General features: G+C 42.5%; 2 protein-coding genes across 3 annotated transcripts in view; both read right to left on the minus strand.

The window, feature by feature from the left end:
* The window catches only part of ptp4a2b (protein tyrosine phosphatase 4A2b), a 36,495-nt gene extending 34,978 nt beyond the window's left edge, over window positions 1-1,517 (minus strand). Inside the window, exon 1 of one of the 2 annotated variants that reach the window (XM_056298976.1) lies at window positions 1,393-1,517. The gene's annotated coding sequence lies outside the window, so the exon portion shown is untranslated. The remainder of the gene's footprint in view (window positions 1-1,392) is intronic. The other variant, XM_056298974.1, reaches the window with a different exon arrangement.
* Window positions 1,518-3,491: 1,974 nt separating this feature from the next.
* The window catches only part of col8a2 (collagen, type VIII, alpha 2), a 55,397-nt gene continuing 45,615 nt past the window's right edge, over window positions 3,492-13,273 (minus strand). The window contains exon 4 of the mRNA XM_056298973.1: window positions 3,492-9,273. Coding sequence (XP_056154948.1) covers window positions 7,370-9,273 — 1,904 coding nt within the window. The 3' untranslated portion in view covers window positions 3,492-7,369. The remainder of the gene's footprint in view (window positions 9,274-13,273) is intronic.

Genomic DNA, 13,273 nt, shown 5'->3' on the forward strand with positions numbered 1-13,273 from the left:
ACCTGTTTTACCAGTTACACATTGACTCATCCACCCACTGAAGTAGGAGTGGTCACCCATATTCTTTTTCATTAGTTACCCACTACAAATTATTGCCAGAGAACAAAGATTGAAACCACCACTGGGAGGTCATGAAACAAAAACCATGAGGCATGAGAATGTGTTGCTGCCTCCGAGTGTCACAGCTGCTCTTGGCAACTTCCTTCCCAAGTGCATTTCCTCAATTTCACTTCAGCCCACATGGCTTGATGGCTGGATACTTTCTGTTTTTGGAAAGCAAAGAGTGTGCTCAATTATAGAGCCACCTAACCTCAGTGTTAACCAATTCTTTCTCTGGAAAGCTCACTAACTTGCTCTGTCGAGAGTAAAATTGGGCTAGCGTTAGCAGCAAAGGCAATCCTTATTACTCCAACTGAGGTATACCAAATAATACAGCTTAATCAACAATCAACCATTCGGTCTTCTTATTAGAGGGTTGGTTCCGCTGCCGACAATAAGAGTTGCTGGAGCGAACCATGCGCTGGGTCATTTGACAACACATTTTGACAAAGGGCGGAAGGCAGATGGCTCACTTGTCAGCTAACGCACACCAGCTAACTGGATTAGTAAGAATATGGCTGGTCGTGAAAATATAACTTGATCGTTTGCAATATCCAAGATCCCAGGCTGCATTTTAAACATTAAGCACTGTCTGTGTCACAGATCATCGTAAACAGCGTTAGTAACGTTATCTTAGACCTATGCTAAACCATCTAGGTGTCGCCCAGGAAATGTTTCCTTTAGCGTTACTGCCTGCGCCTTGTCCTTGCGCTAACGTTAGCTGTGGTTAAAAACTGTAGCTGCGCCGATTAGCATAGACATAAGTACTCATAACCTTTACAAGGCTGGATTCCGAATTAGGAAAATGTTAGTGAGACACGCTTTCTTGCTTTTAATCAAATTAATTCCCTTTTTAATCTTGTAGTTAACAGTTTGAGCCTTGGCAGTACGCTAAAGTAGCTAGCCGAAAGCAGGCACTCCGTATCATTTGTCACCACACTTAATTTATACTACAGGGGATCCGGTGTGCAACATTAGTTCACGCCAGTTGGTCAACAAAAATGGTGACATCCTAAATTATTTAGGTAGCTATTTATTTTCAATTTCGGCGTTATGCTATTAGCTAACTCAATTTTCCAGCTGTCCAGGCTTACCGGGCTAACGTTAACGTGGCTAACTCATCCTCTCATCTAGCTTGCAGCGTTTACCCAGAGATGTGCTGGATCGGCTAGCTAAGCTAACCCGTCGCCTAAATGTTTTCCAACTTTCAATTACTGCGCTGCGGTTGTACATAGCGAATCACACGAGAAAACGGTTAGAAGAGGTCAGCTTTCCCGTCGGCTCGGTACTTACAAAGAGCAGGCTGAACATTGAAATCCCGTGACAATCCCGGAGAAAGCGGAGGGAGAGCTGAGACCGCTGTCAGATCGCCTTTTTTGTTCTTCAATGTGGCAGCGGGACTTTCTCCTCGGCGGTGGACGGTCGGGGAGGAGTCTGCTCGCACGTCATGGTGACGCAAGGAAAGTCCAGCCGGAGCGCTCAAGCGCCGGCGGTGAGCGCTCATTACGGTGACGACATTTCTAGATAATAATGCTTCTTTTTTCTTTTTTTCTTTTTTTTTTAAAATATAGCAGCCATAATTCAAACCTTAATTGAAAGGTGTTGATAATAACAACAAAAACAATTTCAACAGAAAAAACAACAACAACCCAGTAATATGATAATAGTTAGACACAGCATCGTCCTACGAGAGGATACTTGTTTTCACTTTTTGTACAGAACCTGATAAAAGGTGAAAACAGATCTCTTCTCGTAGGACAATGGTAATAATTACAATATCAGGAATGGCTATCTCAGTTGAACTTGCATTTCGATGATCGTTTTTGTTTTTGTTTTTGTTTTTACTTACGGACAAATATGGTTTTAATGATAAACGTTGTGTCCAGATGAACTGATCCAACTTTCTGGGATTTCCTGACCTGGATTACTGAGCATGCATCAACACATGGTGTTCATGTTAATTGTGTTGGTGTTTGTTTACTCCATACCCCATCCTATACAATAGTATTGTAACGATCACGGATGAATAGGCTCGGTAGCCCTTGGCATCCGTGCATGTTACAGTACCGACAGCAACAGCAACAACTCAGACCACCACCACAACAACAAAACAATAACAACCTGACTGACATCTATGGGGATCCTGTTGAATACATTGGGGTTTGATCACCCTAAATCCCATACATACATCCGAAAGAAAACAAAGCTACCAGGGTCGTTGCGTCACACCTTCCCCACCCACTCCATCACCCAAAAACAAACCATGGTTGAATATGGGTCAAAGCTAGCGATGTGTATCTGTTGCCTCTGCCATATCTGTATCTACTTTACATCCGCAACAACTTTGCTTCCTCTTTAAACTTGCTACCACCTGCATCTTCTTCTGCATGTTGAAGAAACAATGAGCTATGCGCTGTCCTTTTTTCCTCAGAGAAGTCTTACCCAACCATAACCATTAAAATAAGCAACTACAGAAGCGAGCATGATTTGGATTTCGATGAATTAGCTGTTGTCCTAAATAACAGCAGCAAACGTCTCAGAAAGGGTGTTTGTATGCATGTGTATCTTGATGATGATGATAATGTTGTTGTTGATGATGATGATGTGTGTGTGTGTGTGTGTGTGTGTGTGTGTGTGTGTGTGTGTGTGTGTGTGTGTGTGTGTGTGTGTGTGTGTGTGTGTGTGTGTGTGTTGTGTGCTTGCCAGTGTTTGTCTGCAAGTATGGCTAGATCCACATGTCCTAGCAGAAAACAATAATATACTACTTTTCTCATAGGCCTAGAGCTCTGTGCAGTAAACCGAGCCTTCATGTTCCTGTGAGATGGTACTCAGTGGCAGGCAGAATTGCACAGTGAAATATACTCACCTGGCAGGGGAGATACCATGATCAAGAATTGCACAGTGAAAGCGAGGCTTATAAGAACCCAACCTAAACGCAGATGGTGTCACTATTCTACAACCATTACACTCTGCAATCAACATTTAATTGTATACAGTTCTCCAATTCGTGATGAATAATGGGTTTGTGTACTTGATGAGTAATCTCAGTAGTTTTTGCGCAATACAAAGTCTGGGATATGAGTTTGGGAATACTGTGGGGCCTTTTGTAGTTATCGGTGCTGGCAGTATCCAAAGTCTTAAATTTCTTTTCCTCTGGTGTTTATTCTTTTAATTGCGAGGATTTACAACGCCGATGTTTCGAGATTGTATCACATGTGTTAATTGTGTCTGGCACATCTAACAAAATAATTCCTCCTGGATTTGCTGGATGTGCTGATTTGATGACATGTAACGCGCTGCAGAGTAACAACCGAGGTGTTGACAAAAGCTGTATCTCCCCTGTTTGCAACAATAGACTATTGCAATAGATAAAAACAGACCAGAGAGCCATATACAAGAAAGTATTTATTGATGTGGTATCAATACAATCAAGTACTGTACTGATTTTGTATAAGCAGACAAACATTTTCAATCAAAAAAAAAGAGTGCATTTTATACCCAAATTCTATTGCATAGAGTGCACGCAATAGTCATGTATAAGACAAAAATCCTATAAGTTGATACATTGTACATTACACAAATAGAAAATAAAAGTCCACAAAAAAATTCCTTCACAAACAACGCTAGGATGTTAACTACATGTTGTAAATGCTCTTAACTCATCAAATGCTGTTAAATACCATTTATACGTTCTAGGCTTCGGTGGTCAGTTTTGGCATTCCTATTTAAATTATCACAAATGTATAAATACATCATTAATTTCATGTGCAAATGGGAATGGCCGTTTGTATTTATCAAAACTAAAACAAACAAATATCCCTTAAGAACCGAAGCGATATTTTTTTTTGTATTTTTTTTGTGTTTTGTTTTGTTTTTTGTTTGTTCATGTTTTTTTGTTTGTTTTTTTTTTCAAGAAAAATAGAAAACAAGTCAAAGCAATTTGTGACTTAAACCGAACAACAGATCTTACTGACACTTGTTAAATGGATTTGCACACAGGGCAAAACTCTGCAAGCAAGTGACATTGTCTATGAAAACATGAGACAAAAGCAAAAGCCACAATTCAAATGACCATTTCAAATGTCTAAAAGAAGGAGACACACACACACACAAAAAATGCAACACACAGTACACAATGAGCCTTGAATTGTCTAGTAGGAAGTAATGATGCATAAACTGTGGTTGTGTTGGTGTTGTGGTAACAGACAGGGCGAGAGCAAGTGCATTACACAGATTTGAAATACTGATTAGCCTCATCCTGGGACTGGATTCTCAATGAGACTTGGATAGTTATTTGTGTGTGTGTGTGTGTGTGTGTGTGTGTGTGTGTGTGTGTGTGTGTGTGTGTGTGTGTGTGTGTGTGTGTGTGTGTGTGTGTGTGTGTGTGTGTTTCGTGAGACACCATGGTTTCATATGCATGAACGTCTTAAGTTTTTTTTTCCATTGCCATTACTGTAAACCAGTCGAATAGCATACATTCACTCTGACTGCAAAGACCAATGTTTAGCAGAGTCTTGTACTTCTGATACCGCTACAGCTAACTCTAAGCTAGCTAACTGTAAACTAGCTCTAAATTCAGTGTGATGAATTTGTTTGGGTATGGCTATTGTCAGCCACGTGAGAATGATACGCCACCACCATGTACATCAGAATCATCTCTGAACTCGTTCACATCGGGCGAGTACACAGTTACATGACCTCCATATTTTCAACATAAAGCCATATCCGCCTTTGCTGCCATGATCTCTCCATTAACCTCACTGACAGTGCAGCCATTGATAAAATTCTCTGTGCACAGATTTTGCATGCTTGGCACAAAGTCTCAGTTGTTTGCAACTCGGTACAACACAGAAATATTGCACAGCAACCTGACATTTATTTATTTTTGATCCGTATGAAAAATAACCTGCTAACTGCTGGCCAATACTCGGTTTCTAGTAACATAGTTTCTTGTACATTTTCCATCATCTGGTCATTACATTCACTCATCTATTTCACAACTTGTTCCCTTACTTCGCAACGGCTGAATGTTGAGTGTTGTAATACACGTATGTGATTTTATTGTAACCCCAAATGGAGGTAAAACATATTTGAAGTCATACGTCTTGTTGAATATTGACTTGCTTGTGAGTATCAAGTTTACTGTTATCCTTGCAGAATATTATTCATGACCTGAATGCCAGGGGGATAATGGGACAAAAAAACACCCTCTTACTCTTTCTATCACCTTCTCCTTACTCTCTATCGCTCACACACACACACACACACACACAACACACACACACACACACACACACACACACACACACACACACACACACACACACACACACACACACACACACACACTAGAACACATGCATATGCATACATGCACAGCATCTGTCTATAACACTTTAACAGAGAAGAACAAATACACATCTACAACCACTGACCCCACTACTCCTTCCAGAAATCTAACAGGGGGATGTTAAAAGTTTAGCAACATATTTTTTTTTCTCAAAATGTGCATCTCACTCAGTCCCTTTACTTATTCATAGAGTAGACCAAGATCAATGTTAAATTATAACTGCATGATTTGAGGTTGAGTCCAGAAAAATACCTGTCTTTGTAACCGGGGGTGTTTCACTAAAATAAACAATAGCTAAGCTATTAAATCTAAGTAATAGCCTATATATGTGCTGTGCATAAGTGATGCTTGGAGAACGAAGGGGAAAAAATCACTAAATTTAGGACTACGCATTTTTTTTTCCAGAACTCTCATTTGCTTACCTAGAAGTCAAACAGAAATTAGCACCAAAGGAAGAAGTGGACGCAAACGAACCAGGAGATTGCTTTGTTTCTAGCGTATTTGTGTCCCTACTTTCCAAACCTAAACCGGTTTACAGCCTCTTCACAGATCTTACGGGTTGCAGTATGTGGTCAGCGTGGGGCTTTGAGCTGCAGCCAAAGCGTGCTTACTATTCCGATGGTATATAAATCTCAAATGCACTGTAATATTGATTTCCCAGCAGCTAGTAATAGCATAAGATATAGTGATATCATGCAGTGATGTCACGGTGCCGAGTAACTGTGACACAAATAATAGCAGTAGACATGTGGATCGGGAATAGCAACCAGATTGACAAAAGGAAGCAGGGCACCAATCTGTTCACAGGTGGAACTTTAGTGTCAACCGGCAGTTCCTCTCAGCATTTTTATTCTAAGGCATATACACATTTACTGTATGCACACATGTAGTCCTCCATTACTGCAATGAAAGTTATTAAAAACACACATCATTGTCCTTGCATGATGTTGATATTTTCCAAAAAAGGCCAATTTGATTTCAATAGCTCAGTTAATGTAAGATTATATCATTCTTGGATTACAGTATGTCTCTTACATGATCTGGACAGAGCAATAAGTTATATCCATGACATAAAGCCATCATTTTCAATGATCAGCTTCTCAAATTTAAAACATAGAATAGAAATTAGCACCCAACAGATGCCTTTGCCTAACTGTTTAAATGCCACACTATATACCTCATTATATAACAATAAAGAATGGTGAATTATGTCCTTTAATCCTCAGTGTAGTAGTTGTTTAGAAATACCTATAGGGTTTGATGACGACCAACGGAAAAGTAATGTTGTTGTTGCTTTTTTTATGACACTGAAGGCTGTGTTTTGCTGTTGTTGCTCAATTTTTGTGATACGTCAAGTGTTGTTGCTGTTTACACATCAGTCTCTTGTCATTCAATCTCAGTTTTATGCAGGGGAGGATTGCAGCCAGGGAAGCCAGCCTGCCTCCCAGGGTCTGATGATGTCATCCTATCTGTGTGTCAGAGCATATGGCCAGGATGTGCAGTCAAATGGGAAGGTCTGTTTCTTACACAATGCAAAGTAAGGCACTTAGTCAGAATCCAATAAACAACAACAACAATGGTGACAAGGACAAATAATATCAATAAAATTAAAACAATTATAATAATCATATCATAAGATAAAAACAACATAAACACAAACCGAAACAGACGATCAAAAGACATCGAAAACAAAAACAAAAACAAAAACACAGCATTAATATCTTTCCCCTGTCTTTTAACTCTTTCCATCTTTCATTCACAAAGTTTTTTTTCTTCTTTTGATGTTGAAGGTGATGCTGATGAAGATGGTGGCAATAATATCAATATCTTTATGGATGTTTTGTTTCTATTACGGCTGCAGGTATTTTAGGTTTGCTCTCAGGCGCCAGCACAGGGACTTATTTGAATGGAAAAACAGGGTTATGTGGGACATAGCAGGAATCCTGAGAAGGAGGAGTGGATGTACTCGGTGGAATAGAGGCCATTGGCCTGATCCGAGGGCATCTGGACCCATACCTGGTCAGCCTCCTTCAGCTCCAGCACAGCACTACCAGATGCCTGGTCCATGTAGCCCTTCTTGTATTCATCATAGGTGTAAGTGGCAGGCACATTGTTCTTGTACAGTGCCACCCACAGGCTGGTTCCCTTTACATGCACGTGGTAGGCAAAGTAGTAGACACCAGACATAGGAGCAGTGAACATGCCAGTGGCAGGGTTGTAGGCATTTTGCCCATTGTACAGGGTCCTGTCGAATTTGATGGGCATGCCAGACGGAGGGAATGGTGTGGTGAGAATGGCAGTGAAGGCTGGTGCTACAGAGGCAGAGAGTGCAACGTGACTGTACACAGGCTTCTTCCTGTCTCCAGGTACCTCATCCCCTTCTAACTGTGAATCTGTTGGTCCTGCCACGACTGTCTGGCCATTTCCCGGAGGACCTGGAGGACCAGGAGGGCCAGGAAGTCCTGGGTTGCCATTAAGCCCAGCGATTCCTGGTTTCCCTGGAGGACCTTGGGGTCCTGTAGCTCCTTTCTCTCCCCCCTTACCAAGCCCTGGAATGCCCGGCAATCCAGGTTCACCCTTTAAGCCTGGGACACCCTGTGGGCCCATAGGACCAAGAGGCCCCTGGAGCCCAGGGATACCTGACTGGCCCCTGGGCCCTGGAGCCCCCATAAACCCTGTCTCACCTTTCAGCCCTGGGGCACCTGTCAGTCCTGGATTTCCAGGCAGGCCAATATGCCCTCCCTCACCTTTGGGGCCAGGTTTTCCAATAGCCCCATTAGGACCAGGGATGCCCCTCTCTCCAGGCATGCCAGGTTTTCCTGAGAGCCCACTGGGGCCTTGGTCACCTCTGAGGCCAGGCAGACCTGGGGGCCCCTGGGGGCCCAACTCTCCTTTGAGTCCCGGCATTCCATGTTTTCCAGGGAGCCCCATAGGGCCTTGAATTCCTGGTTGTCCTACTTGTCCATCAAGGCCCGGCTCCCCCATTGGGCCCTCCATTCCTGGCTCTCCTTTGTCCCCAGGAAGCCCTGGTAGCCCGCCATGGCCCTTGTCTCCTTTTATTCCAATAAGTCCAGGTTTACCATAGCCAGGAGCCCCGGGGAATCCAGGGGCACCCCTGGGCCCCGGCTCACCCTTTGCCCCAAATCCACCTGGTGCTCCTGGCAAGCCATCTAACCCAGGCTTCCCCAGACCAATTGGCCCTGGCAAACCCTGAAGACCCGGAGCCCCTGCCTCTCCTGGTTCTCCTTGTTCCCCTGGAAGCCCCTGGTCACCTTTAGGACCGGGTGCTCCAGGAAACCCATTTGGTCCTGTTTTACCCACACCTTGAAGACCAGGTGGCCCCACATTGCCCTTAGGCCCTGGAAGGCCCCTAATGCCTGTAGGGCCTGGCTTCCCATTTCCATTCTCACCCTTAAACCCACGCTCGCCTGGAGCGCCAGGGCCACCCTTTAGCCCCGGCTCTCCACGGGAGCCAGGTGGGCCCCTGATGCCAGGAAGGCCGGGTTTTCCATTCAGAGACAAGCCCGCAGGACCAGGGAGACCAGGCTGCCCTGGAAGACCTCTGGCACCTGGTTCACCACGAGGACCAATTTCACCTTTAAGCCCTGGCATCCCCTTTGGCCCAATCTTTCCTGGGAGACCTGGAAGCCCAGGCTTCCCAATTCCTGGAAAACCCGGAGGCCCCTGGGGACCCGTCTGACCATTAAGACCTGGTTTCCCAATTCCAGGTTTCCCTGGAAGTCCTGCTGGTCCAGGGGGTCCTCTTGGTCCAGGTTTCCCTTGGGGGCCTGGCTCGCCCTTCACATCCATCATGGGTGGCATATCTACAGAGAGAGAGAGAAAAAAAAGCACACTATGATCAGTGGACCAATCGTTTCATTTTTGAGTCTGAAAAAAAAAGAAGCTCTCACTTCAAATGCTTGTCATGAAAAGGAATCCAGTCTTCAAATGTTAACACTTTATCAGTCATGAATCTTAGTTAACCCCAATCATTTAAAATGAAGAATAACACTTTTTATATTTATATCTTTTAGAGCAGAAGTAATTTTTTTTTAACACGGGAAACCTAAATTCGTATAATGAAACTCTATAAGGCTTTGGATCAGTTGTATTCACGTTTCTCTTCTGGTGGTTTTATGTAGGTGGCGAGAGTTATCGTTCCCACTTTCCATTTTATTTGAAACTATCATTCAAGAGAAATCCAGTGGAGAAGAAGGTAGATCAAGGAAGCAGCCCAGGTGCATAGATGGACTTTTTATCTCACAGTTTCACCACCAAACAATCAGACCAGAGGCACTGAGAAGACTTCCTTAGAAAAATGCTTAACCATGTAGTGTGCCAGAGCATGTGTGAAAAGGATTTCTCCCTCATATCTATGATGCAGCTGCTTTTTCTTTACTTCAGCCCAGTAACACACCGCTTGTAAGTAATTATTCATGTCATATGACTGGATGATCCTCTCACATGTACATGACTATCCTCTTCAAAATAGATCATGACAGATGCTTCTAAATGAGGGCATACCCTCATTTGAAGCGTTATTAACCAATAAAACTACTTCTTCTTGATGTGTCACCATTTCCACCACTGTTGCAACATATTTTTCGGTTCTTTATGGAAATTAAACGGATAACCCTCAAGAAAATAATTAGAAGAATCTTCAGCATTCTAACCCGGAGCCTCTCTTGTTGCTTTCTGCTGCCCCCTAGTGTCAGTCCATTTCAATACTGTCTGCCTGTTTTGACAAAAAATGTACATTCTGTAGTTGTGGTCTTCATTATATTTCAAAACGCTTGCAAAAACTGTCAAGTTTATAAGCGGGTGGTATGATACGGTTACACTAAAGTAGGTGCTGCTGAAATCAGCATGGTGGAGAGCAGGTTGTTAGTCCAAATACATTTGCAATCTAAACTGATGAGCATAAGTGATATGTATGTAGTCTTTGCAGAGGATGGAATGATTTCCACATATCTCAGACCATTGTTCTGAATCTTTCTTGCCTACTGAGGAATGTTTACAATACCCTGGAATAACATTAAAAAATGTTTTGCCGATTGAGTGCTTTCCAATGTATCTCAATACATGGATAGAAATCTCAAAAATATTGCCCCGTTTCATAAAAATGTCATGCTAACTTCAGAGCTGAGGTTTCAAGAGATTCATTGAAGGCTCATCATCATCAGCTGTCACTCAGGGTCAAGTACGACCATCCTCCCTCTGGGTCCCTCTGAGTCTTCAGGTGGGTGTAGAGGCCCATCCTGGTGCCACATAATGGAAGGACACCTGTGAGTGAGAGCTTTTTACGTGGAATGGCTGATGTGCCTGCAGCCACCACACGGTCCTTGGCAGGGGGTGGTCAGAGTCCAATGGCATGGAGAACCAAGAAAATTGGGGACCACCCTCTGTTGCAGCCTTCATCTGCCTTCACTGCCGTTGTGACCTGGAGACATCTTCTGCCAGTTACACTATTGAGGTCTTTGTTGGATCGCACTTCGTCTGGACCCTCCCCCTTGACCTATTCGCCTTGGGTGACCCTACCAGGAGCCAAGCTCCGGACGGCATAGCTCTTGGGATCGTTAGTGCATGCAAGCTTCTCCACCACGGCAAGGTGGCGATCCAGGAGAAGATTGAAGGCTACCATAACATGTCAAAGAGGGAAAAGATGCTACAATGCAGCAACTGTTCAGGGGGGAAAAAATGGGACATCAGAGATTAGCATAACTTGATTTTCAATCGATGAGATCCCTTAGGTTTTCAAGGTCTTACTTTTCTCAAAAAGCCTATGGCAGTGCACAGTCATCAGAATCTGTCCACTTTCTTGAATCAGTAAAAAGGAAGATGCTGAACAATGGTCAATTAACTCCTGTCAAGGCAAGAATGAGGTATGGCCAACAAGTTATGAACACTGATAAGAACCTTATCAATTCTAACCAGTTTACATTTGAATTTGACTAAGTAATTTATTCTCTCCACCATGTGCAGAATTAAACTGCATATTGAAATTTGAATGTAAAATGCACATCAGATTCCTTGTCCTTCTGACACTTTTACACACAGCAAACTGACTGATGTATTGATGTGGTGATCCAATACTGGGCCCATGTAAAACACATTATTTATGATGTCTTGACTACAAATTATCAAATTAAACATGCCCTGTCTGAAAAATTACATACTTTAATATTCTAAACACCAAGTGTCATAAAACATTTCAAGAGATGGTGAAATATTTGTATGGGCTCTGTAGTACCAAAAACACAAACTTGTGGAGAGGATTTCCCCTGATGGATTACATTAGTCTAAGCAACAACAAAAAAAGAAAAATAAACCAACAAGTAGATAAAACATGCAGAGAATGTTCTATTCCATTCTGTTTTTGGAATATGGCTTTCAAATACGGAATAGTAACTTCTTTTCTTTTACATTATGTGATGATATCCATTTTTTTAATTGTGATATGCGGTCAGCATAACAATTATGTTTGGTGGTGAAGAAACACTTGTCATGACCCTTACACTAAATTAAACACTTAAATTAAATCAAAGCAATTGTAAATCTTCCCAAAAATCATCATATTACTGATGTTCCCAAATGTGGACTCTGATATAAAGAAATAACATTGGTTTACTGTCAATGTAGTCTTGTAGTGTGCCATATTGTGTAAAGGACAATGTATATACATCTAAATTATGTGGAAAGGATTATTAATCACCACATGTAAAAAAAAACTTGCCATTTTGTTTAAGTGAAATACATTTATAGAGAATTGGTGGTGAGAGTCAGTTCTAACAACGTGCTCTGTATGAAAAAAGGTTATTTCTATATTGATGCAATTCGATCTTCTGACCACTTGAGGGCGGTATAAACATGATGCTCACCCAAACTAGAAAGGCATAATTCTAGCTACTCCGGGTCTGACGTACTCGCTGCCAAACTATCTACAATCCCACTTACACATTGTGTGTAAGTGGGATTGTAGATAGTTTGGCAGTTTCACATTATGTACAGCAAAAGTCAAACTGTGCTATCTTTGCACACGATTCCCAGGAATCTCAAGTTTCTTTCCTCGCTCGTGAACTCGCTCTGACATGAACTTTTGGAATTTGCCATTGTCAAACATTATTTCATGGCACCAAAGTGAAAATGTTCCTGTCATGGAAGGGAAACTTGTTTTTAAACAGACCTCTCCGTCCATATGAGGGACAGTCAACCTCGTTTATCCATGTGATGCAGATGTTTTGGTAGTTAGAGTCAAATTAGGTAACCATGGCAGAGACAGAATCTGTTTCTGTTTGTTTCTATCTCCTGTGTGTGTGTGTGCATGCGCGCATGTGTGTGTGTGTGTGTGTGTGTGTGTGCGCGCGCGCGCCTGCACATAAAAGTCTTTCAGGAGTCGCATCTCTGATCTTTTATGCCATTGCCCTTTCTTCCCCTCCCTCCTCCAAAAGCCTTAATTTCTACAATTTCTATTTTCCTCCACACACACTCAACACATGCATGCATACACTCTCACTCTCTCTTTCTGTCTCTCTCTCTCACACACACACAAACATACACACACAAACCTCAAAAAAAAAAACATGAAAAACAGTGAGGTAACAGCATCCAGATGGCAGAAGGAACAACTAACTGATGGAACTCAGCAAACAGTGGGCAATCAGGCCTCCATTAAGCTGAGACATGCCAAATCCAACCAGACCCACAGGGCAGGGAGACACACACTCCAGTGAGCCCTTTTACTGCCTGGAGAGAAGCAATAAACCAGTGGCTTTAGTGCACAAATATATCTGTCTGTCCTGATCCTTGGGACAGTTTCCATATCGG

This window comes from Lampris incognitus, chromosome 18 (genome assembly GCF_029633865.1).
Source record: "Lampris incognitus isolate fLamInc1 chromosome 18, fLamInc1.hap2, whole genome shotgun sequence".
Classification (NCBI taxonomy): Eukaryota; Metazoa; Chordata; class Actinopteri; order Lampriformes; family Lampridae; genus Lampris; species Lampris incognitus.